Source organism: Poecilia reticulata, linkage group LG19 (assembly GCF_000633615.1).
Source record: "Poecilia reticulata strain Guanapo linkage group LG19, Guppy_female_1.0+MT, whole genome shotgun sequence".
Classification (NCBI taxonomy): Eukaryota; Metazoa; Chordata; class Actinopteri; order Cyprinodontiformes; family Poeciliidae; genus Poecilia; species Poecilia reticulata.
The window spans coordinates 25,511,937-25,525,381 of NC_024349.1; the positions used below are offsets into that span (position 1 = coordinate 25,511,937).

Consider the following 13,445-nt stretch of genomic DNA (forward strand, 5'->3'; position numbering starts at 1 on the left):
GTTTCAAACAGGCGGCTTAGATGGAAAGAGTTTCACTCTTGAATACTGCACAGAGTGCACAGGCATGCTCTGAGTCTTCCCTTCGCCCCTCTCAGGGTTTAATCTACCTGATTTTAATTGCTTTCCGGAATCTTTTGTTGAAACATCATATTGATCTCGCTAATTGTGTCCCAGAGCTTTCAGATTAATAAAACAGCGTCACGGTAATTATTTCACTGCGAAGAAAAGGCCCTGAGTGCGGCTGCCTTGACGTTTCTGGCTTTCTCTCTGTCCACAGTCTGTGATGAGCTCCATCCATGCGAGGGTCTGGGCCGCTACGCCACTTTCAGGAACTTTGGGATGGCGTTCCTGCTGCTCTTCAGAGTTTCCACTGGCGACAACTGGAATGGCATCATGAAGGTGAAGCTCTTGTGTATTTCCACTTTGAACCAGCACGTGTAGAAAGGAGAAGTGCCGCGTCAGAAGGCTGCCGGTCACCGATTGGCTATGGGGTGAAGTTGGTTGTGACACGAACAGAGTTGGTACATTAAAATCCTGCCCACATTTTTATGAATTCCTAATCACAACATAACATAAACCGAACCTTTCTCCGTGTCACCACCTGCTTCTGGGACTTACTCGTCTTTTATCGCCCTGCTGCAGGACACTCTGAGGGACTGCGCCCACGAAACGGGGACGTGCTACAACACCGTGGTCTCTCCCATCTACTTCGTCTCCTTCGTCCTGACCGCCCAGTTTGTCCTGGTCAACGTGGTCATAGCCGTCCTGATGAAGCACTTGGAGGAGAGCAACAAGGAAGCCAAAGAGGAGGCGGAGCTGGAGGCCGAGTTAAAACTGGAGCTGCAAATGGAAGGAGCAGACATGGCGCCGAGGTCGCCCCAGCTCAACCCCCTGGCCCTGGGCATGGATCGGTCGAGCTCGGGGGGTTCCCCCTGGAGGTCCGCCGGAGGGGGGGACATGGAGCAGGAGCGGGAAGGTCCTATGGACTCTCCGACCGCTGATATAACCAGAGACTCTGTAGACATCAGAGCAGAACCCCCCGCCTACCCAGAGCCCCAGCTGGAGGTAAATAGCTGCTTTTTTTTTTTCCAGGATCTTTTGTGCTGTTTGGCGCTGTCCCATCTTTTAAAGTCTCATTTTCTTAACAAACATGGAAATGTTGTAACATCAAGGGATAAAAAACTGATTTATGGCTAAAAACATTACTGCTTATTTTTGTACCTAATAATAAAAACTGTGGATGTTAGAAAACAACATGTGCTTCCAAGACCTTGCATGCACATGATTTTAAAGCTGCTTTCAGGGCTCTTTTCTTTTTTTTTTTCTCGTGTTACCATAAAAAGATTGAGGTTCATTGGGATTTTTTTAGGGACATACAGCTGAGATTCAGTCAGGCTGGGCAACAAGTCATGAGAATACATATTTGGTTGTCAGATCTCCCTTTGATGCAAAGCATTAGTTGTTTTTTTTTAGTATTCTTCTTATCCTGTGGCACTCAGAATTGTCTGATTGCCAAGATGAGGCCCAATAAATGTATCTCACAAGCCTTCGATGTGATTCTCTACTTGATATATATACAAATTCTAAATTGCTTTGGGTTTATCTCAAATATAATTGACACTGAGACAGAAAAGAAAGGAGGAAAAGTGGTGTGAAAGATTTAAAAGGCAAGAAGATAAGAGCAGAAGAAAGAACACAAGTAAACACCCCAGAGGTCTGCTTCTTCACCTGCAGAAGGAGAGAAAATCAAAACCAGGAAACCATAGCAACAAACATAACAATACAACATCTCTGGAAAGCAAGATGAGATTATTAGTCAACATGTATATAAACCAAACCAGACATGGTTTTATTTATCTGACCTGTTCACCTTTAGATCTTGTGAAGTACGCGATCTTGCAGTTTTGGTTTTGGTAACAGAACGCATCTCTCCGTTCCTCTGGAGTGTGTGTTGGTGTTCAGTCAGAGAGCCTCCAGTGGTGACTCTGGAGCAGCTGCAGAAATTTAAACTGTCAACAAAGTCATTGTTGAAATAAAGTGATGAGTGGTTTCATTCAGTTTGTCACAAGCCAATAGGAGACAGAGCAAAGATGTAGAAGACGATCCCCTGGGATTAAAAGGAAATGGTTTTGGGGTGGCAAGCTAGCACTGGAGTTAGACATGGTGGTGGCAGCATCATGCCACGGAGAGGCTTTTCTTCACCATCTAAGAGAAGTTAGCCAAAGTTTCTGGTAATTTCCAGAAGAGGAGTAGTGAGCAGCTACAGAAAACTTGATGATAGAAATCTAGTAGTGTGCCCACCGTCAAAGACCAGCATCTGTAGTTGTACCAAATAGAAGTTTTCCAGAGTATCGGGTCATGTGCTGCTTTGTTTGGCTAAAGCATAGAATCTCAATGAAATACATTGATGTTTGGAGCTGGCAAAAGGTGGAAATGTTCATGAAAACTCAAGTCTGACTGCTGAGGGTTAAACCGGTGAGCCGTCATGTAACGATAAGTCAAGAACTGGCATCTCTTTAAGTCTGAAAGCATTTTGGTTATTTGTCAACTCGTTTTCTAAGACCTTTCTTCATATTTGCTACTGTGTACAACCTATTCTGACTCATAGCAGATTGGTTTATAGTTTGTGCTCGTCACTTACTGCATTTTTCTAAGTGTGTGCTAGTTTGTGCATGTGTGTGTGTGTGTGTGTGTGTTATGGTTGGTCCCTGAAGGCAGCATGCCAGTCAGAGACAGGTCACAGTGCCATGGGAAAGCTCAGCTGCGGGTCTTGTTGTTCACTTCAACAGCTATTTCCAGACAGCAGGGGGAACTTTTTGGAGGATAGGAAATCGAGGTCTTGCTATTGTTATCTTTCCCCTTTTAAGATGTTATCCATCTGTCTCTGCTGCTCTGAGTTGTTACACCAGAGTCTTCTCTCCATCCCCACCCTGGGAGACCAGCTCTGGTACGGTGCTGTAGTGCCCCCTTGTGGGCTTACAGGGAAGCACATGTGAGCTTAGAAGCAGTGATTTTGATTGTCTACATTATTCCTTTGTTTTTGTATAATTGATCGATCCGTCTTTTTTATTTCCTCCCTTCATTTAGTCGTGTTTCTGTGTTTATGCACATATACATATATCTGTCTTCTCTTTCACTCATTTCCTGTCGTTTTTCTTACTTTCTTCTCTTCCTCTGCTCTCTCTTACTCTCCCTGCGATATCCAAGTTTGTGCAGCGGAGACCTCTGTTTGACTCCATCTCCCTGGTCATCCAGGGCTCAATGGAGGGAGAGTTGAGTTTGATGGACAACCTGTCCGGCTCCATCTGCCACTACTACGCGCTGCCCCCCAGGCCCAACAAGCACAGCACCGACAAGAAGGTCAATAACCACCAGAAACGCCGCTGATGGCTCGCTTCCTCCATTTCATACATTCATTGGCTCTTGATAGGCTGCAACTTGTAGGGCACAGCACAGCAAACGGGGAATGAAAGAGGTTTTTTTTGTGGGGGAGAGAAATTTCTAAGTGAAAAGATGAACAAAACAACCACCTGATTGCTCTTTAAGGCTCAGTAGTTTTTTTAAATGATCTGCACATGAAAAGGTTCAGACAAAAGGTCGATGTAGCTGTCGCTCCAACAGTTAGAATCATTGAATTACTTCTGGGTTCCACCTAATCACCAGTAGGAGGCAGTGTACTTTACACAATAAACTTTTTCTTCTGTTATTACCTCAGTAGCAATGTTTCAAACTAGTCTTCTGTTCTCTAGTTATGTAATAGTATCAACCTTCATTTAGCCCTTTCTTTATTGTTTCTTGTCATATTAGAGATGCTAATGATAGGAGGTGGTATATATATANTATAATGGGTTTTCATTGTTTGGCTTGCCAGAAAAAAGCACAGTCTGTTTATACTTTTTTTTTTACAATACATTGGATCCCCAGCTTTCACGAAAATCGTAAATTTGCGACTACTTTAGATTCGCTCTAAAAAGCTTATAACCGCCTATTTTAAAAGTTTAAACAGTATTGACAGTATAAAGTATTGATTAATTGACTGATTGAAAAGTTCAAATATCAAATATACATTAATATGAATTAATGGCCACAATGTGAACCGTCTTGGCACTACTGCAGAAAATGTACTTTTAATATGACAAACAAGATTCATCCGGATGTTGATTCTAGTTTGTTGAATGCGACTCTGTCAACATCCAGACTCAAATTCAAAGAAATATCATTTTTTAAGTACATAGTCCGTTCTGCAAACTGTATACAGGATGATAGTTGTGCATGTAGCTCCTCTCTGTAGAACCCAGTTCCATTTTCCAGAGAAGGAAAGCATCCAGTGTGATGTTAATCTTGCAGTCTTACACCCATTACCATTTGTTTTGTCCTGGCGTTCCTCCACATCGAATATTTTTCCTCTTCCCAATCAACCCTGTTGCCCGCCACGGCGCCCGCCGCCGCCCGCCGCCGCCCGCCTCAGCTATGATCTCATTCCCTCATTTGGTTAAACTCATTCATGCTCGGCAGGTTTTGTTATTCGCAGTCCGGTTTGGCAGACTGAGAAACACAGTTTTAGGGCTTCCTCTGTCTCCAACGCTCACCGTCACTGTCATTCTATGTGTTTGTCGCTGTGACACTTCTGTGCGTTTTTTTATTTATTTATTTATTTTTTATAGCTGATGGCCTGCTTTTCCCCATCAGTCACAGCAAAGCGATAACTTCCACCCAAGGCTCTCCTGAGGCCAGCGCAGAGCAAACTCTTCCAAGTCTGCAGAGAAACGGCTCAATCGATACGCAGCGTGAAACTGAATAATGCATCAGCGTGCCTGTTTTCTTTTTAATTTGTTTTGTTTTTTTTCTCATTCAAGGGCAAAAATTGGACTGTTACGTCAGCACTGCTGAGTTCCATCTTCTGAAATGGGTTTTCATGTTGGTATCAAGATGCCAGAGCCCAGGCCTTCTCTGTTAAATTCCTGATCTAAATCGTTTTTTTGTTTGTTTTGTTTTTCAATTTCTGGCCCTGGTTGTTTGTCCCTTGATTGGTTTTCCTTATTAAAATGTATTTAACAGAAGCAGGAAGTGTTTAGACTCTTCCATACTCGAGCCAACCTCTGCAGAGTTAAAAAAAAATAATAATTTTGCATTCTTTTTTTGGCTATGTATGCATTTAAATGTGCACATTACATCATTGTGCTATTGTATGGCATCTAGCATTGTCTATTTTGCATCAATTTAAAGCAATTGGCTGCCTTTTTAGACTTATTTGACATTAGTTGATTCCAGAATACAAGCTAATGATGCAAATTATAAAAGTTGAGAAAGAAAAAAAAAAATCTTTTTGTTTGCAACCCTATATTGAGCTTTGTAAGTGACCTTTGGAAGACGAAAAAACAGTGGAGCTTCGTTTGTAGCTGAGATATTTTTGTCAAGGATCCCAAGTGACTTTTCAGAGTCCTTGCAAAGTTTTGCAAGATCCGCAGTTACTTCTGCAAGGTCCGGCAACTTTGTGAGATTGTCGAAAAGTTTTGCGAGAGCCCGCAAAAAATTTGTTGAGATACTGAGTTATCTTTATGCAAAAACCAGGAAAAGATTTGGAAAATACATTTGTTTTGGCAAGATCCGATAGAGCAGGAGCGTCAAACTCATTTTCATTTTGGCTACATTATCACGAATGTTCTAAATCAAATCATATTTAACAGTTTTTCCACATTCATCAATCCCTCTAGGAGTTTTTTTTTGTCATTTTTTGCAATAAATTGCTCATTTAAAATTATTAGTAAGAAATTTAGCAATATTTGCATTTATGTATGATGGTAAATGTGACTTCATTAGTAGCAAATAGTCGATCACAGACTAGAACTTGACATCAAGTAAAGCAGAAGTGTAGAAGTAAATTATACTGCCACTTGCAGGTGGGAGTTGGCATCACTTCAAATATATGCTTTTGACAATTCTTCTGGAAAACCTTCAGTAAACTCACAATTATGCATTCGCACAAAAGAAATGTACACAATTTGTTGATTTTGTGTGAATTTCCACGATTGTAGTAATACTGGAAGAATTGATTAATGTAATTTGGCGATAACAAATAAAAGCCATTTTGATTGAATTAAAAAATAATGTTTAAGCACACAACTGTTATCCTGTAGGTTTTATTTATGCATAAGTCTAGAATCTAGAGGGCCACATAAAAAGCTGCGGCAGGCCGCATTTGGCCCCTGGGCCTTGTGTTTGACACATGTGCCATAGAGGTTTTGCAAGATTCGAGTTTACCTTTGCAAGGTCCCACATATATATATATTTTTAAATTATCTCATAATATCTCCACAATGTCCATCTGTATTGACCAAAACAAAAAATTAAGTCCAACAAAAAGTTATTGTACTTTCTTGTCGTAATGGTTGTTCCAGTTATCATTAATCTTTTGAGCAAAGGAACTTTAATGTTCAAATAATTGGAAAATATGTAACAATTTAAGTAGATGTAGATCTTTTCTCAGCTTGTACCAATTCTGATTTTTTGTCAAATCGGATTTTTTTGCCGTGGCCGTTAACACTTCTCCAGTGTGAACAGCAAACAACCAGAAAGTGTCCCACAGGCGCAGCAGGGGGCACAATAACATCACACATAGAGAGCGTGCTCAGTGTTTTGCCAACCACCATAAAAAGAAGAAGTGCTCAGTGTTTTCAGAAGTAAACATGGATACGAACGGTGGAGCTTAGCTTACGATTTTGAAGTTGTTGTCCGACCGGAGCAGCACATTAACAACATGATCCCCATTATAGTCCGCCATGGTTGTTGTTTTTCTTCCTGCTTGCGTGTATCAGGACGCGGAATAGTGACGTTTGTCGAGTATCAGTGACGTTCAGGACCTGGCCGTTATGATTCAGGTCACAGTGGAAAAGATCGGATACGCATCGGATATCCCAGTGATCTGGGTCACATTTGAAAGAAATCTGACCTATGCTGTTCAGGCTGTCATGAAAAGATAAGATACAGGTCACATTAAGGCAAAAAAAATCAGAATTGGGTCACTTCGGGTTGCAGTGTGAACGTAGCCTGAGATATTAATCTTAAGCAGTTCGTGGCAATTCTGTGATTGTTGGATGTTCTGAAAAATCCCCTGCTACGTATCACAAAACCTTTGTCAGATATTGTAAAAATGAATGTAATTTTCCTTAATGATCCCTTCCAGAGCTCATCACAATAAAGACTTACACTCCTTCCATTCAGATAGGCTTTCTAAAGGGTCTGTTTTCCTGTTAGCTCCAGGTTTTATGTGTGTGTTTCTATATCTGTGTGTCGTTGGGAGTTTGCGCTGTTCTCTCTGCTCACCAGCGGTTGTCTCTTCCTGCCTAGATCCCTCTAGCGGAGATGGAAGCTCTGTCTCTGGCCTCAGAGAAATCCTGGTCCCTAGCTCTGCCTGACGACTCGGCCCCTGGCGATTTTAGCCCCCTCTTTCTAAGCGCTGTGGAATGCAATGTACTGACAGTTCTTCTCTTTCCACCTCTTCCATCGCTCTTCCCTGTGCTCCGTCCTGCAGTAGCTTGTACTGTCTCCTTCCCAGGGCCACTTCCACAGCAACTTGTACTCCTACTGCACACACCCAAACAAATTGTTGCTGGAATTAGATTACGCCAAAGAACTTCTTTTACCTGTAGCCAAATAGCTAATTTACCAAATTTACCTCCCAGTGCCAAAGGCAATGACAGGTCTGTATAGATACCCAACATGGCTGCCACTTAGAAACCATAGAAATTAGAAATCGTCATTTTAATGACGGTTGTTTTTTAGTTACTAAGGGTTTTAAAACATGAAAGGTCTCTTGTTCTTGTTTGATAAAACTTTCAAATGATGGATTACTAATGTTTAGCTATATACTGGTATGAATGAAAGTGGAAACTTAAAATGAAATGGAAAAGAAAAAAGAGTTATCAAGCTAAATAGACTTATGCTTTGATTGGAAACTGCTGGTATTTTCAGATCTTGATTGGAGAAAAGCTCTACGTTTGGACGGGACCAAGACTTTGAATCACTTGTTATTGCCATGCCTGGCCACTAGGTGGTGCTGTGATTTAAATATGTTATCAAATCGCACATGTGCTTTCATGGCATTTGGACCTGATGAACCAAGTGCTCATGGAGCACAAATATACAGGTCCTTCTCAAAAAATTAGCATATTGTGATAAAGTTCATTATTTTCCATAATGTAATTATAAAATTTAAACTGTCATATTTTAGATTCATTGCACACCAACTGAAATATTTCAGGTCTTTTATTGTTTTAATACTGATGATTTTGGCRTACAGCTCATRAAAACCCAAAATCYCYGTCTCAAAAAATTAGCATATCATRAAAAGGTTCTCTGAACGAGCAGTTAACCTGATCATCTGAATCAACAAAGTAACTAAACACCTGCAAAAGATTCCTGAGGCTTTTAAAAACTCCCAGCCTGGTTCATTACTCAAAACCGCAATCATGGTAAGACTGCTGACCTGACTGCTGTCCAGACAGCCATCATTGACGCCCTCAAGCAAGAGGGTGAGACACAGAAAGAAATTTCTGAACGAATTGGCTGTTTGCAGAGTGCTGCATCAAGGCACCTCAGTGGGAAGTCTGTGGGAAGGAAGAAATCTGGCAGAAAACGCTGCACAATGAGAAGAGGTGACCGGACCCTGAGGAAGACTGTGGAGAAGGGCCGATTCCAGACCTTGGGGGAACTGAGGAAGCAGTGGACTGAGTCTGGAGTAGAAACATCCAGAGCCACCGTGCACAGGCGTGTGCAGGAAATGGGCTACAGGTGCTGCATTCCCCAGCATGCAGCTGGGGAATGCAGGTCAAGCCACTTTTGAACCAGAAACAGCGACAGAAGCGTCTGACCTGGGCTACAGAGAAGCAGCACTGGACTGTTGCTCGTGGTCCAAAGTACTTTTTTCGGATGAAAGCAAATTTTGCATGTCATTCGGAAATCAAGGTGCCAGAGTCTGGAGGAAGACTGGAGAGAAGGAAATGCCAAAATGCCAGAAGTCCAGTGTCAAGTACCCACAGTCAGTGATGGTCTGGGGAGCCATGTCAGCWGTTGGTCCACTGTGTTTTATCAAGGGCAGGTCAATGCAGCAGCTATCAGGAGATTTTGGAGCACTTCATGCTTCCATCTGCTGAAAAGCTCTATGGAGATGAAGATTTAATTTTTCAGCACGACCTGGCACCATTTACCAGTGCCAAAACCACTGGTATTACTGACCATGGTATTACTGTGCTCAATTGGCCTGTCAACTTTCCTGACCTGAACCCCATAGAGAATCTGTGGGATATTGTGAAGAGAAAGTTGAGAGACGTAAGACCCAAAACTCTGGATGAGCTTAAGGCTATCGAAGCATCCTGGSCTCCATAACACCTCAGCAGWGCCACAGGCTGATTGCCTCCAYGCCGCMTTGAAGGCTGCAAAAGGATTCCTGACCAAGTATTGAGTGCATAACTGAACGTAATTATTTGAAGGTYGACTTTTTTGGTATTAAAACACATTTATTTTATTGGTCGGATGAAATATGCTAATTTTTTGAGACAGGGATTTTGGGTTTTCATGAGCTGTATGCCAAAATCATCAGTATTAAAACAATAAAAGACCTGAAATATTTCAGTTGGTGTGCAATGAATCTAAAATAWATGACAGTTTAATTTTYATCATTACATTATGGAAAATAATGAACTTTATCACAATATGCTAATTTTTTTAGAAGGACCTGTATTCTTTATCAGGAGATGTGTGGAGCCCAAAAGGAATTACAAAAATAAATTTGCTTAGAGGAAACATGACCGTTTTGGAAAATCTCACATTTTCAATAAAACGTTTTAGCTCTGGGTTGAGTGTATTTCACAAAACTGCAACGGAAACACTTTTTTTTTGCATCACACCAGTTTGTGTACAGCAGCAAAGCGCTTATTTGTTGGCACTAGCCTCCTTAGGCATGTTAGCTCTGTCTATATCAGAGCTAACAGCATCATTCAGTTCATCTAAAGTTGAGTTTGAGCCGACTCTCAGCTCAAACTTACAGCAAAGATAAAATCCAGGAGGTTCCCATACCAGACACACTCATCTCCACTACTACACCTTCAGATCCTGTCAGTGAACATCACAGAAGCATTATTGTCCACATTATTGGCACAAAGTCACATCTGTTCCTGGTGTATAAATATAAATTTGCTAGCTTGAAAATGTATTTTGTGTTGTATTATAAGCCTATTGAGACCTCTCGATACGCTCGTTATAAAATCATTTGTAAAAATAAATGTTAAACTTCGACATTGAACAACATCTCTAACTGCAGTGCAGTATCACCAAAGTAGGTAAACTCTGTTTGCCATGGGAACAGATTATTCTTCCTACCTCTGGCTAGGCTTTACAGAACATAGAAAAATGGAAGCGGGTCCAATTACTGAACCACAGAACAGTGGTAAACAAGAATCACCAAAACCCAAGATTAAAATCTATCACAGCAGTGGTGAAAGAAGTAAAATATTAAAGCGTCGTGAGTGAGTGAGTGAGTGGTGTAGAGGAGTGCAAGTAGCCTTGAAAGTCCCTGGTGAAACATATACCGTCTGCTCAAATTTCTCTTTCTCATTCCACATTTCCAGCGTGGTGTTCGTTTTTTTGTTTTTTCCGGTCCAGTCCAGTAGAGTAGTACGCCACATCACCAGTTTACAGATTTTTCTCCCCCACCCCCTCTGCTCCTCTTGAAATCTCTGCTCTCTCTGTCAGCTTTGGTTTGACTCTGTGCTTTAGATGTGAGTCCACGTCTCTCCTTCACGTCGTCTCCCGCGCGTCTGTGCTCGTACCGTCCTCTGTCCGCTGGCGTAGTAGTTTCCCCCTCCACTCTGAGCTTTCATGTGTTTGTTACTGTGAAGTGTGGTGGAGGGAGGCCTCAGGTAAATCTGTTGTGGATGCAAACTGGTTCTGTAGTGTGACCATATAAGATGTAATGAGCGAGGTCTTTGTCCAAAAAGAAAAAGATTCAGAGAGGGTTCTGTGGTGGCCGTGCAGTAGTCAACTTTAGTGTTTGGAGTTCCCGTGTTCTCTGTGTACGCTGATGATCACCGTCTCTTTGTGTACGATATCTTACGGCAGTGTTTCTCAATTCCGGTCCTCGGGGACCACTGCCCTGCTTGTTTTAGGTGACACAGGCCTTATTTGAATAAGTGAGTGATTAACAGACTTCTGCAGCACTTGATGACATGCAGAGGTGGTCATACAATCATTTGAATCAGGTGTTCTGGACTAGAAACGCATCTAAAGCAGGTCAGTGGTCCCTGAGGACCAGGATCGAGAAACACCACTTTAGAGAAATAACAACCGTAACTGTGTTTAGGAATCTGTGAGAATGCCCGAGTGAAAGAGCAACCGTAGACCCGGTCCGGCTTAGAAGGACCCTAACTCTCTGCTTTGTGTGTACAGCTGGAGGCACCGAAGGCCAACCTGCTGAGTGTCAGAAAGCCTGCGGTGGGACGCACTCACTCCCTGCCCAACGACAGCTACATGTTCTTCCCCCTTCACCCCTTTGGTTCCTCGTCTCCATCCCCAGCGCAGCTTGTAGCACAGTCACAGGGGCCCCAGCACCTAGTGGGCACTCACAGGGCCCAATCAGGTAAGGATGTTACCTTCTCATTGGGAAATGTCTTCTTGTCATTAAGCTTAACGCAACCTGACGTTTCCTTGGAGAGCCGCAAGTCATTTCCTGTGAGGTAAACACATCTGCGGTGCAGTAATTACTTTGCTGATTGTTGCTTACCTGCCGGCGCTGTGTGTCCAGGCTCCAGAGGCTCGGTGCGCTCTCAGCCAGAGGAGTGCTCCCAGCAGCTGACGGTCCCCACTGACATCTTCAGACCCATCAGCCCCCACAGCCACTCAGACTCCGAGAGTATTCCTCGACAACCCCCGTCAAGACGCACACATGCACTTAGCCGCACGCTCCGCCGACAGGTGACTATGCAACCCTGCTCTAAAGCCAATTCATAAAGAGATTGTTTTTACTAGAAATGGTGTTAGCCCATTTTACTCTTGACTGGATCTTATTGTTGATCAGCAGCAGCAAAGTTACAACTTTGGGCTGCTTTGGAAAAAATTGTTTTATGTATTGGCTAAAATCAAGATCAGTAGGACAGAACTTTATAAAAACTTCCTGACTGCTGTATCTCCAGTTTTCTCAATAAATATAGTTATTTATATAACTATATATACAAATATAGTTATATAAATAAATAAGCTATATTTATTTATTGAGAAACAAACTGTTAGCTTAAAATCATTAGGCTTTACAAATGTTTTCTTCTGATCATTCTTTTTGAGTGAACCTATTGCTTCCCACTTGGGAATCTATTTAAAATGTTAACAAAAATTGTCATTGCTGAAGACCTGCAGCACTGTGCAAAAGTTCCAAACCATGCCACATTTTTTTTTACTTTGTAACTTGAAACATTTTGAAGTATTCTTCAGGCTTTCTGGAGGTCTTTTCTACATTTTTCTGTGACACGTTTACAGGTAAAAGCCCTTGGTGGTGCTAAATTACTATTTTATGTCAGACTCCTTTCGAGACCTACATTACAGAATCGATCTTGGTCCAAGAGGTTAAATAATTAATAGCCAAATTAATGAGACAGCAAATGATGGCAAAAGTTTTAAACAGTTTCACCTCTGAAGTGGGTAACGACGATGGTGTCCATGCTAGCTTAAAATATGACGTATGTGAGCTGAGTTATTGAATTTATGGACAAATCCAAGGAAGTCCTGGATGCTTCATATATTTAATGTTGGCTCATCAGAGCAAAAGGTAGAGCAAAGCCACTAAGACCCCGTACGATTTTAGGCTGAAATGGTTGACATATCTGAACATTGGGACATCTCTAGACTCTATTGCGCAATATAAATACATGAAGTCATTCAAACCCAAAATAAAAACTCTTTTAAAATATTTCTAGTAGAGTAAATGCAGACATCCTCTGCTCTTGGTGACCAATGATCATCAGTAGTTGAATCCTGATTCCAACACTTGTACCCTCTGGCTTTTCTTCAAGATGCCAGTTGTAGGTTGTTTTATGACAAAGGATGTAAAGGACTTATTTACTTCTCTGAGTTATTGCACAGTGCTGTGGTTTCTCACTTTCTCTCTAAAGTAATAAAACATCTATGTGAGTTTCTGAGTTCCACATCCTGCTGAGGCCTTAAATAACAGGTTTTGTTTACAAATCTTACCTTTATGTTCACGTTGGAAACTTTATTCTTCTCACAACTCCTTCCCTTAAAGTGGCACTAAATATCCACCATAGAATTTAACGCTCTTCTTGCACATTCTGAACTATTCCACTGTCTTCCCTCTTTCTTTTCTTTTCTGCTCCTCATGATTTTCCTGTTGTGTTAAAACCGACCCGCTCTCCCCCATTGATTGTATCTGTTCACTTTTG

The 13,445-nt window shown here is 41.8% G+C and overlaps 1 protein-coding gene across 15 annotated transcripts in view; it reads left to right on the forward strand.

Annotated features, from left to right (window-relative positions):
- The window catches only part of cacna1g (calcium channel, voltage-dependent, T type, alpha 1G subunit), a 301,230-nt gene that overhangs the window by 283,715 nt on the left and 4,070 nt on the right, over positions 1–13,445 (forward strand). For 11 of the 15 annotated variants that reach the window (XM_008437998.2, XM_008437993.2, XM_008437999.2 and 8 more), the window contains 6 exons: positions 278–399; positions 643–1,065; positions 3,208–3,360; positions 7,348–7,470; positions 11,443–11,632; positions 11,798–11,967. In XM_008437998.2, coding sequence (XP_008436220.1) covers positions 278–399; positions 643–1,065; positions 3,208–3,360; positions 7,348–7,470; positions 11,443–11,632; positions 11,798–11,967 — 1,181 coding nt within the window. Of the gene's footprint in view, positions 1–277; positions 400–642; positions 1,066–3,207; positions 3,361–7,347; positions 7,471–11,442; positions 11,633–11,797; positions 11,968–13,288; positions 13,442–13,445 lie in introns of those variants that run through there. The other 4 variants (XM_017310780.1, XM_017310776.1, XM_017310777.1 and 1 more) reach the window with 4 other exon arrangements.